Source organism: Scomber japonicus, chromosome 13 (assembly GCF_027409825.1).
Source record: "Scomber japonicus isolate fScoJap1 chromosome 13, fScoJap1.pri, whole genome shotgun sequence".
NCBI lineage: Eukaryota > Metazoa > Chordata > Actinopteri > Scombriformes > Scombridae > Scomber > Scomber japonicus.
In genome coordinates, this window is record NC_070590.1 from 26,269,549 (window position 1) to 26,282,657 (window position 13,109).

A 13,109-nucleotide genomic window follows, 5' to 3' on the forward strand; every position below is an offset into this window, starting at 1 on the left:
GTGGGTGGAGGTGTGATGTATGGCACTGTCACTCGTGTGTTGCCACCTCTCCTGCCCCCGCCAGAATACCCGAGCACAATAAAGCAGATGAGAGTCAGCATGGTGCCGGTGGAATCCCAGCGGTATTGACTCACTTTGATTTCTAGCGTGTAAACAGAAAGACAGATGGCCTCGCTGCCAAAACAAGTTTGACTTCCACCGGCTCTCATGATGGCACGCTGGGACGCCACAGAAGATAGCTGGGTTTTTTTTGTGCTGTTTTTTTTCTTTTGCCAGTTCTCTGACTCACATACATCAAAACCTGCTTCGGCATTTGAAATTCATTGAGAGCACAGACTTAATAATTCAGGTTGAGCTAGACTAGAGAGAGAGATGAATCTGTACTGGGCATATGAATCTGTTTAATACAATGTGCTCTAAATCCAAACACACATGAATTAGGCTCATGTATTGATGACACACTGATTTGTTAAAAGAACTAACAAACTGAATGTTAAGTGAATGGTTATCCATATACCAAAGCTCAGTACGATGCAAATTTAAGACATCTGTAGCATCTCCACATCTGGAATCGTCTTATTTTTCGGAGCTGAGTGCCTCCCAGCAGCAGCAGCAGCCTGTCAGGGGAGAACAGTTGGGCGCTGTTAGAGCAAGGTAGCGTGAGCGTGCCTCTGCTGCAGAAAACATGGATTATACATCAACATGTCTCATCACACACAGCAGTAACAGCATCCTGTAACATGCTCACTGGATTCTTTGGACTCTGCCTGTGGGAAAATAACAAATAAGTCTTATTTTAATGTGGAAATTGTGGAGTGAATTTTTAAAAAGCCTAACCAATTCTGACAGGAGGATTTTTTCATTTCTATGCTCACGTGTGGTGTTCTTGCCTCATCTTTTAAAAACAATCATGCTCATGTATTTCTGTGTTTTGTTCACAGAGACAAGCATCTGGAGCAATGACTGGAAACAGCAAACCATCTGCCGGGCAAGGTATTTTCTACCCGTTATGTTCAATTTGACAAGTACAACCATGCAGAAGTAGGATGTAGAATATTACATGCATAGAAAACATAGAGGTTTGTAATGGAATAAAGCTCTTTGGTCATTTACTTCACTGTGATGTTTGAGCTCCACTGTGCAGAATGATGGATGCACAGAACGTTTCTACGAGCTCACATTAAATCTGAGTTTAAAATGTGCACCTGCGAGCATTATTTGTGACATCACAACTAGTTTGGAGCCAATCGTGTGATGTGGAAACTTGAAGCCCCAATTGCAACAACACTGAAAATGGACTTTACATCTTGTGTCCAAAAGTTAGATTGTGGAAACAACTAAACTATTATTATACAGATTATAAGGTAAGGTAAGGTAAGGTAAGGTAAGGTAAGGTAAGGTAAGGTAAAGTAAAGTAAGGTAAGGTAAGGTAAGGTATGGTAAAGTAAGGTAAGGTAAAGTAAAGTAAAGTAAAGTAAGGTAAGGTAAGGTAAGGTAAGGTAAGGTAAGGTAAAGTAAAGTAAGGTAAGGTAAGGGAAAGTAAGGTAAGGTAAAGTAAATGAAGGTAAGGTAAGGTAAGGTAAAGTAAGGTAAGGTAAGGTAAGGTAAAGTAAAGTAAGGTAAGGTAAGGTAAGGTAAGTTAAGGTAAAGTAAGGTAAGGTAAGGTAAGGTAAAGTAAAGTAAGGTAAGGTAAGGTAAGGTAAGTTAAGGTAAAGTAAGTTAAGGTAAGATAAAGAGTAAGGTAAGGTAAAGTAAAGTAAGGTAAAGTAAAGTAAGGTAAGGTAAGGTAAGGTAAAGTAAGGTAGGGTAAAGTAAAGTAAGGTAAGGTAAGGTACGGTAAAGTAAGGTAAGGTAAGGTAAGGTAAAGTAAAGAGTAAGGTAAGGTAAAGTAAAGTAAGGTAAAGTAAAGTAAGGTAAGGTAAGGTAAGGTAAAGTAAGGTAGGGTAAAGTAAAGTAAGGTAAGGTAAGGTAAGGTAAAGTAAGGTAGGGTAAAGTAAAGTAAGGTAAGGTACGGTAAAGTAAGGTAAGGTAAGGTAAAGTAAAGTAAGGTAAGGTAAGGTAAGGTAAGGTAAGGTAAGGTAAGGTAAAGTAAGGTAAGGTAAAGTAAAGTAAGGTAAGGTACGGTAAAGTAAGGTAAGGTAAGGTAAAGTAAAGAGTAAGGTAAGGTAAGGTAAAGTAAGGTAAGGTAAAGTAAAGAGTAAGGTAAGGTAAGGTAAAGTAAGGTAAGGTAAGGTAAGGTAAGGTAAGGTAAAGTAAGGTAAGGTACGGTAAAGTAAGGTAGGGTAAAGTAAAGTAAGGTAAGGTAAGGTAAGGTAAGGTAAGGTAGGGTAAAGTAAAGTAAGGTAAGGTAAGGTAAAGTAAGGTAAGGTAAGGTAAGGTAAAGTAAAGTAAAGTAAAGTAAGGTAAGGTAAGGTAAAGTAAAGTAAAGTAAGGTAAAGTAAAGTAAAGTAAAGTAAAGTAAAGTAAAGTAAAGTAAAGTAAGGTAAGGTAAGTTAAGGTAAAGTAAGGTAAGGTAAGGTAAAGTAAAGTAAGGTAAAGTAAAGTAAGGTAAGGTAAGGTAAAGTAAGGTAAGGTAAAGTAAAATAAAGTAAAGTAAGGTAAGGTAAAGTAAGGTAAAGTAAAGAGTAAGGTAAGGGTTAGGGTTAGGGTTAGGGTTAGTGGGAGTGGGAGCTACTGGGAGCTGTGGTGTCGTGCAGTCTGATGGTATGAAAGGCACTTTGAGGCACATGGCTGTTTTTATACATCTTTAAACATGTCTGGAGTGAATATTACATAATGATAACTCCAGTAAAACTCATCACAATGGAGTGTTCTCTGTCAATTGCAGTGAAAACCTCCAATCAACTCAACTTCCCAAAATTAACCTCACTGTAAAATTTGGAGAATCTTACAGAAGAATTGACTAAAAGATGTCTGTTGTATCTTCTTCTTCTTTTATATAAGAAACAACATGTCACAGTGGTTACTGCAATAGAAAGAATCCCTGTGCTATGGTAGCAATTCACAGGAAGACCTACTTTGAGAAAGTGGGCCATGGTATTGTTGGTATAATAATGTAATTAAAATCCCCTGAGTTAGAAACAGTAGAATTGGGCTTGCAGTAATTGGCAGGATCCTTTGAAATTCATAAATGGTGTTAAGTGTAAAACTGCCATGCTGGCAAAATGAGAAAATGTAAGAACAAAAGCCTTTTTTTTCTAATAAAGCTCAGACTAGCAAATCACTTTTTTTCATTCATGACCTCAGTTCAGGTGAAGCAAGTGTGAATCATTCCCTCTCTGCCCCCCACAATTAACAAATGCTAACTAAGCCTTATAAAAGCTTTTATCATGAATATACATATCGCAGGTTGTGTCGGGCTACTGGGTTTTTCTATTTTTAACCAGTGCAAGCAGATACTCTAAAGCTTTTAAGTGCTTTTTTTTTTTTTTTTTTTTTTTGCAGTCTGCACATTTACAAAATTAGGTTTGGTAGCAGCGTGATACAATACACAGAGGAATCACTGAATGTAATCTCCCCACGGCTCCTTCAAGTCAGCCTTTATCATACAATGCATGCTGCAGGTTAATAGCTGTTCATTCACTGCTAAATGGCTCCATAGCTTATATCCAACGCACAAAGCAGCAGCAGCCCCCCATGTACCTGGAGACCATGTGTCGTGCCCCCCCCCCCCCCCCCCCCCCCCCCCTCTCTCTCTGGGGTTGCTGATAATGCTGCTCGGACCCCGTGTTAAAATGGATTTCTGTCGCAACTTCTGGGATGATGCAGTGTGTTGCAGCACAGGCTCAGTCTGGAGGGAAAGCATCCTATCAGGAGGGATTTTAGGCAGCTTAATTGAATTTGATACAGGCGTGACTTACATGAATTTGACATTTGCTCATTTTCACACCTTTTTTCCTCCTCCACTTTAAATATATGAGATACCTAACTTGAATTCACTGCTTTTTTATCAAATAATTGTCTATTGCATCATAACACTCAACAACACAATATCATTATGTCATAGGCCTGAGGGACAGACAGAAAAGAGAAAAAGCAGGGATGATGATAATCTGTCCCCTGTACAGTGAAGGTATTAAGAAGGACACATTTTACACACATTTGTATCGTAGCTATCAAATCCTATTATGTACACGCAAATCCACAACTAGTCCAGTGTGCTGCTCCCCCTTCAGATTACATGTAGGTCACTGAGATCACAGGACAAATGATTTATCAGAGGCTGCTAGAGAGCCAGACAGCTGTCGTCAGTCGGAGGTTTAGAGTTTTCAATAATTTCCAAGAATCCTCCTAGAAAGCACAACTTAATTTGGTGGTAATTACAAGGAAAATAGAGTGTTTAGTTAGTACATTCCCATTTAATTAATAAATAATAATCACTGCCATAACCTAGAGAAAGCATAATCTTTCTCTCTAACCTAGTCAGACTGAACATGCAGGAATATGAAATCTGTCAAGCACACATACAATGCATCATATATGAAGAAAATAGTTTCTACTCAATAAATGAGTCATGAGTTAATATGTACATGGATGTAAATGGAGCTTTTCTTTCAGTTTAAATGTGGAGACGTGCTCAACAATAATTTTATATAATGCACAGGTGTTAGAGCTTCAACCCTGATTCTTGGACTGTAGGATTGAAATGCCTGTATATTAATGCAGAAACTATTATTAAATGCACAGAAGTTTCAGCCCCTTGTCAGCATGCTTATGGTCATTAGTCAGGGTGTGCAGGCTTTACATTCAGTTCAATCTATATTTGCTGTAATAAATCCTGGAAATTATACAAAATAATTTGCAAATGGACAAACCTATGAAATAAAGTGTTACCAAGGTTTGGTCATTTATAGATCCAAATACATAGTATGCATTTTTATGCTAAGACAATGTATATATTCAAACCCAGTGATCCCTCTTTAGATGGCAGGTCCAGTAAAAATTCGCTTTATACTCAAAACACAAAGCAAGTACTTTTTGGTTTCTCTATAATATCCTTTATTTTATGTCTTTGTATTTTTTTTTACAAAGACAAATAAGACTGAGAGGCCACTCTTCACTCTTCATTATAAACATGAAGAGCATCCTCTTCCCATCGTTTCACCTCCTTAAATGGAAAGCTACTTTCAAGAAACGTTTAAAAACAATCTGACATTTTATGCCTTTATTAGCAGACAGGAAAGGGGGGGGGGGGTGATGGAGGAAAGGCATGCAACGTGGGGCCCTACTTAAACAAACCATGGACAATGTGGTCAGCAACTTCACAAGGACGGCCCGGAAAGCTACTCTATAGCTTTCTCCCATCCAGCTATAGCTCACAGTCCAACAACGAATTTTACTGTGATGAGATCTATTGGTGAAGCTGCTCAGTATTCTCTACACGGGACTTTCATCAATCATTGTCCAAATGCTCTTAGGTTGCTTTAAATCCTTCAGGAACCAATTTGAACATGACCTTTCACAAACCTCTTATGGAAATAATACCATCGTGCATTGTGACAATTGGATTCATTCATTCAGCAGCACAACACATTACTGCAGGTGTGATGTGCCTGCCTTATAAAGTCTTCAACCCTCTGGTGTAAAGGGCATCGACCCTGTGGAGCAGGTATAATGATAGAGAGGGAAGTTCTCTTTCTCTCTCTCTGTGTGTGTGTGTGTGTGTGTGTGTGTGTGGCTTCTGCGATCATGAAATATTGAATTTGTTTCCATTGTCACACGTGTCATCCAAGGGCTTCAAGTTCAACAAAAGCTTCCATCTAAACGTAAGTAGGCCACTTTGGGGGAAAAAAATCACCACTGATACATTAGAGCACACATTTTGAACAGGAGGTCAGCACAGTCCTGCACGGAACACTGTAATGCTTACTGCATGACCTATATGCTGCCTAACCTTTTGCTAACAGTGAGTGAATGAATGGTGGCGTGTGGTATTGAAGCCAGACCCCATTAAAACTGACGATTTTCACTCGTTTGAGTCCCTCACCACATCTGCACTCCTCTTACAATATGGTTTTGCTTTAGATACTGTAGTAATGTTTTGAGATGTACCTTTAAATCAGATAATTAGTGTTTGTTTCCCTTATTTAAATGAGAAGAGTCTCATAGGAGGATTATTAAGTATGAGTAATAAAAATGAGTGTTGTGCTTGTAAGGATATAAAATGGCATGTATTTATAAATGAGGGATCAGAGAGGGGGAGGGGTTGTTTTCTGTCATATGGGACCAACATGCTCTCTGCTGAACTGTGCCTCGTTAGCATCATTTGTCGATACGTGGGCTTCTGTACTGTCCTTTTATTGAATGTCACACATCTGTAATGACATTAACGTCTGACAGGAATGAGGTCACTCCCTAAGCACAGCAACAGAGAACAACTGCCTGTAAAACCCACAATGTAATTTCTTTTGCATGTTTTTTGACTCCATTCATTTGTTTGGTTATGTTAACATAAAACAATTATAAGCTTATACCCTATACACATTTCTTTTAGCTGGACTTTTCCTAATGTGAGTCACAGTATAACACACAGGCATTTTTTGTGTACAGCTGATACACATTTGTGTATATGTAAATGTACAAAATTCAAAACACAACATTCAAACATGTTGTTGTATTCTTCACATTCTATAAAATGTTCTCCTGGATCATAATATAGTAATTTTGAACGTGTTTTTTTTCTATAAATAAATAGAATACACTCTGTTTGCTCTCTGACAGCTTCATTAAGGATTCATCAAACATTTATTAATGACTGATGAATAATCTATGAATGTGAATTGGTGTAAAGACTAATCATAAGTCACAATATGAACAGTATGTAAGGGTTAATACAAGACTAAGTGAGAGATCACCAACGTCCACAGGGTTCATCATTTGGGCATCATGAATGTCTGAGATAAAGTAGTGATATTTCATAAGATAAGTGAAAGTCTTGACCTGCTGGTAGTAGAGGAAACGTTAAGGATCACCGAAGTTGTTAGTCATATCATAAATATATATAAAATATGTCTCAACAGTCCAAGTTATTGAGATATTTTAATTTGGAAAAATATGAGATCTTCACTCATAGAAACATCTGCTAGGCTTCTTGAGGAACATCTGTAATCCATTCAGAACTGGAATAGTACAAAACAAGGTTGTGACTCTCCCTCTTAGTGATTCATAAATCTACTGACGCACCCCCCCCCCCCCCACCTCTCTCTCCTCTACTCAGACGAAAAGAAAAACAACGTCCCCGAAGACTTCGACATCGACATGGAAAATCCTGAGACGGAGAAGGCTGCCGTTGCCATCCAGTCTCAATTCAGGAAATTCCAGAAAAAGAAGCAGGATGTGAAGTCGTAGAGCGGCTGCTGCTGCTGCTGCTGCTCTCACCTGCTGCGTCCTCACCTGATGTGGGCCTGGTCTTGCATGTCAATCAAACAGCACTGTCATGAACTCAAAAGGAGGGGGGGGGTTGGGATTCCAGAAGGAGGTGGGAAGTGGAAGGTGGGGGGTGATCTGGGGGGCTAAATAGTATCTTACAGTATATAAATGATACATTATGAAAAAACTGGGTGTATGTATTTAGACCTTTCCTATAATTTTGCTATTTCTGTTTTTTACTTCAATGACACTTCATGGTATGTGCAGTAGAGCTTAAAGTTTGAATAGTTTTTCTTATGTCACATTCAGTGTAATATACCCATGTAAACAATATGATCAATAGATGTTCTGGTAAATTATCAAAATTGATTACCTTTACTTCAGGGGGAATATAAAGCCACATGCATTGCTGTGATTGACACTTTAAGACAGTTCCCAAGATTTTTCGGCTCTATACTGAAGGCCAGTTAATGACCTTTCCCTCTGGATAAGTTAAAATAAGTGCTAAGTGCTACTTTTATGCCTCTAATCTGCATTGGGGTGTCAGAGGTTTCCCCTCCAGCATGTCTTTTCACTTGATGACATGAACCTTTATGAGTTGTGTGTGTGTCTTTGTAGAAGACTCTAGATGTGGTGCTCGTGATTAGATTCCTTTCTCTTGTTCTGTGTGTCCCGGCGCCATTCAAACAGCGTCTCGGTGTTAAGTTGGCTCACACGTGTATACTTGTAAAAGCACACACACACACTTATGCATGCAAGCTTACACACACACACACACACGCACACATACATACACACACACACACACACACACACACACACAACACACACACACACAGTGAAATAAATAAAGTCTTTGGAAAGAAGTGCAAGTTGATTTAATTTTTTATCGTCTCATTTTTATGCATGCAATATTGTTATTTCTAGGTCAAAATGTTTTTAAAGTAGGTTAAATGAGAGGATGAGTAAGCATTTTGGAATACTGGGCTAATATTTAAGCTTTTGCCCCTCTAATGAACTCAATCACTGTTTTATTAGATCATCACATACAGTACTCCACAGTCAGAAGATCCTAATTGACTATATTGATGGGTTTTCATGCCTATTCTGCAGCAAACTGCATATATATTACACATTACTATGCAATGCTTTTTGATTGATTTCCAAACTTTGTGGGGACTGAAAACTTTTCAGTGATGGTGTGCTTGCAGGGCTTACAAACACACAATCATCAGAAATGCATCAAAAAAACCAAACAGATAATGTGTCAGTACACTTCAAAATGACACGTGGGTGTGTTGTGATCATTAAGACATTTGGTTAAGGTTAGGTAAAGACTGTGTGTGCTTAAGCAGTGATGCTCTATACGAAAATCTAATGTTTAATGCATAAAAAAGTAATATAGGCAGTTTGAAGATTGTTTTTTGGAGATTCATCAGCCTTAACAGATGAAGACTGTTCTCGTTTAACTAATTATCTCATGAGGAAATGCTGACATATCCTGTCTCATCATCACAGAATAAAGGTGTGTTACAAGATCATACTTATGATCCTCACAAGAGGAAATACTGAAGAATGAACTTGTGGAGATAAGACAGCAGTCCTACTTGTTCTTTAACCCACAACACAGGTAAGATTCCTACACAGGTAAGTCAGGTGGGTGTGACGTGCTGGAATCAAGATGTTGTGATAATGAGCTTTAGTTTCAAAATGTACTGGACTATTTCACAGAAATAATGCTTATTGTGTATAACATAATAGAAATGACAAAAATGGGTCTAAAGGGGGAGGGGGAATGGAAGAGGATATACTAACCCTAACCCGTTTGAGAAAACCAACTTGAGAGTAAAGATAATTACATGTTAACATATGTGTTTGGTAAACACAACACACTGCATAGTGTTAAATAACATTTAAACATCACAGCCAGCTCGATTGAGTCAAAAAGTAACATAAAAGCTGACATACTGTATGCTATACATACTTAAACTGACTGTGTAATGGGGAGAAAAAAGATGCAAACGACAAAAGTATAACCTGCAATGTCTCTAAACACTTTAACATACTGAATACATAGATGTGTTTAAATAATGAAATGTTCTATTAAAAGGTAAGAATATAACATCTGTGGCCAGCTGTGCTTTGTCTGGGACGGCTGCTGCTGAAATAACCATTTAAAACTTGGTGTATAGAAGGGGTTTCTTCTGAAGACTGGTAGCTGTTCAGTTACATTTAGATCCTGACTGATTTCTGTCTTGTGGAAAGATTTCAGTGAAGTTACCGCGACTGTGCCACGTGTGTAAAATGTGCACAGCAACTCTATCAATTTGGAGACGCAGGTATCTATTCTGAAGCTGCTGACATTTAAAAAAAAAAAAAAAAAAAAAGATTGGGTGAAAATGAAAGTACCATCTTAACTGTTTTCAATAAAAGAACTCGTAGTTTATTGGTAAAAATATTACAAAAGCCTGCAGTCTCTCCCTATTAGACGCAGTTTATATAAAACCTTAAATCAAGCAGAATGACTGAGGAGCGCAGTGAGATGTAAATATTTCTTCAGAGACACACGTGGACTTGAATTGAAGCCTTTTGCAGCTTGACTGGATGAAATTTGTTCATCTACTATTTATCTCTATTATTTATAATAATTAAATCATAAGGTTTGCATAAACCAGTATGAATAATATGTTACTTGATAATGTAGATGAACATTTTTAGTCAGTTCAATGAATCAAAACAGTTTCAGGATAACCAGCAGGTTACTTGGTGTTGATTTCTTGCTTCCATTTAAAATGTGTGGAAACATGTGTATGAAATATATTAAAATAAATATAAACTAATAGAATATTAAAACAATCTTAACATGGTCCTTAGTCTAGAAACACTGAACCAGTGTTTAATGTAAATAAAGACATTACAGTTTTTCTCTATTGCTTAAACATATTTTCACGATACTGCCCTCACTTTTCACAAAACACTTTTCTAAAGCTACGTACACTAAACCTCAGTTTCTTTTCAAAACCAACCCATCACACCAAAACAGATGCTCATATGCTCAAAAGCAAACTCTGACACCAAAATACCACTCAAGGCCTGCAAAAATGTAAACACTACTGAGCATCATTAACCACATTACCAAAAAAAATTGAATACACAATTTTCACAGTGTGAGACTGTTCTTTTTACAGTTTCACAACTGCCGGGATGCATTTGAGCAACCCTTATTTATTCTCAAATATGTTTTGTGCATTTCATGGGAATAGTTACATAATGCAGAAAATACAGCAATATCACAACTCAATGCAAAAATGAGTACTGTAAACTCCATGGAGGATCCATTACACACAATAGATACAGTACAGTAACAATTGAGAACACAATGTTCAGGGTGCGATTTCTTTTATTACAGTACGTTGAAAATTGACACAGTATGTTGTATGTTGACACCGAAATCATGGGGCGGCATCACGTCGTCGGGCTGGGTCGGGCCACAGGACCTCATCAACGTCACAGGCAATATTGTCCATAGCCAAACAACGTGGGAAGAATGCCCTGGCATACCGCACCCAGCCTTGGAACGCCTCCACAGCCACATCATCACAGGCCAGGTCCATAGCCCTGAGAAGGTTCTCTCTGGTGTAAGGTTAGCGGTCATAGACCTTCCACCGCCATGATGAGAAGAACTCCTCTATTGGGTTTAGGAACGGAGAGTAGGGTGGCAGACACACATTACAGTTTTTTCTGAATGCTTAAGCGCTAATCATGTTCTTGTAGCACAATTTCTAAAACTATTAATACATATAGCAAAACCACTCACTGAGTTAGCCAAACTAAAAGCACAAATACTGCTTTGCACTCAGTTTGTAATTTTGTAACACACACTTTGCAAAACTGTAGGCACAATTCACTGCACAGCACTCTTTTTGCAGAACTTTAAACACAACTCGCTGCTTACACTCAATTGCCAAATTTCCAAAACACTCCTAGCAAAATTATACACATGTATGGCTATTATTTACACTATTTTGCCAACTGTCTGGCACACTTTCACATGTGAAAACAATTTTAGAGAATTAGTTCACTTTGCAATCAGCCTAAGCACTATAAATAAGCCACAGGTAAGCTGTCTGTGTGGAGTACAATGGAAGGAGCAAGAAGAGTAAGAATAAGAGGAGTTGGAGGAAGAGGACGTGGAGGTGAAGGAGTTGGAGGAAGAGGACGTGGACGTGGAGGTGAAGGAGTTGGAGGAAGAGGACGTGGAGGTGAAGAAGCGAGAGGGTTAGAGGAAGAGGACAAGGAGGAGCAAGAGGAGGACGAGGAGGGGGAAGAGGAAGGTTAAGAAGAAGAAATAGAATAACTGATGACATCAGAGCAACAATAGTGGACCATGTCATAAACCATGGAATGACCCTGAGGGAAGCTGGCCAACGGGTTCAGCCTAATTTGAGCCGCTACACTGTAGCGAGCATCATTAGGAGATTTCGAAATGAAAATCGGTAAGTACAGTCACATTGCACTAAGATTTGTAGCACTGCCCTACTCTAATGAGAAACACAACAATACCATACATGCAAAAATTCTGAAATTGTTACTTTACAGAATTGCTAGACGTCCAGATGTTGGGGGCAGAGGAAGAATGTTCACTCCAGAGCAAGAGGCCCATATAGTGAATATGGTGATTGTCAATAACGCAATAAGACTGCGCGAAATACAGCAGCGTATAATTGATAATGACACCATCTTCCAAAATATACGCAGTGTGAGCATGTCAGTACTAAGTCGTGTACTTGCCCGCAACAGAATAAGGATGAAACAAATTTACAGAGTTCCTTTCGAAAGAAATAGTGAACGTGTGAAGCAACTGCGATATGAGTATGTGCAGGTAAGCTATAGTGTCATTGGTTCTGAATTTCGAAGTGCATAGGCTACTGTAGTGCTGTGTATGGGCCTGATGTGTTGCATTTGTTTTGTCTTGTCCAGAGAGTAATGGAGCTGGAGGCAGATGCCATGGGACACGAGTTGCTCTTTGTCCATGAGGCAGGTTTTAACCTCAGTAAAACAAGGAGGCGTGGTAGGAACATTATCGGACACCATGCAATAATCAATGTCCCAGGACAACGTGGTGGTAACATCACCATGTGTGCAGCTATCAGCCAAAATGGTGTTGTTCACCATCATGCAACCATTGGCCCATATAACTCTGCACACATGATTGCATTCCTGGACACCTTACACGACATTCTCACTGTTCAGAGACCAGAGCAGACCCGATATGTCATCATATGGGACAATGTTAGTTTCCATAGGGCTGCTTTGGTCCGCAACTGGTTTACCGATCACCCACTCTTCATGGCACTCAACCTCCCCCCATACTCTCCATTCTTAAATCCGATTGAAGAGTTCTTTTCTGCCTGGCGCTGGAAAGTCCACGACCGCCATCCCCATCAACACGCAGCCCTTTTACAGGCAATGGAGGAGGCATGTGGAGATATTGAGCAGGCATCATGTCAGGCCTGGATACGGCATGCAAGGAGGTATTTTCCCCGGTGCCTTGGACTGGAGGACATTGCATGGATGTAGATGAGATTTTGTGGCCGGACCCAGAGAGACGGCATGATGTAGGCTGATTGTCTTTTTTTGTGAATTTATTATTTTGTGTTCTGTGCTGTGTCTTTGTTTTGACGAGTGTGAATAAACACCAATACCTGAAGTTTGGATCCCTGTGTGTTTACAGAACTATG

General features: G+C 39.0%; 1 protein-coding gene across 1 annotated transcript; it reads left to right on the top strand.

Moving 5' to 3' along the window:
• Positions 1 to 210: 210 nt before the first annotated feature.
• Positions 211 to 7,347, top strand: pcp4a (Purkinje cell protein 4a). Its single transcript, XM_053331136.1, has 3 exons — positions 211 to 243; positions 942 to 993; positions 7,217 to 7,347. The coding sequence occupies exons 1-3, from the start codon at positions 211 to 213 to the stop codon at positions 7,345 to 7,347; spliced, it is 216 nt and encodes a 71-aa protein (XP_053187111.1).
• Positions 7,348 to 13,109: the final 5,762 nt, after the last annotated feature.

Bases quoted from the DNA above. Each gene is read 5' to 3' on its own strand.
- pcp4a (XM_053331136.1), top strand. From the start codon at position 211: ATGGCACGCTGGGACGCCACAGAAGATAGCTGG. The intron at 244-941 runs GTTTTTTTTGTG...TTTTGTTCACAG, and splicing joins ACGCCACAGAAGATAGCTGG to AGACAAGCATCTGGAGCAAT. The intron at 994-7,216 runs GTATTTTCTACC...TCCTCTACTCAG, and splicing joins CAAACCATCTGCCGGGCAAG to ACGAAAAGAAAAACAACGTC.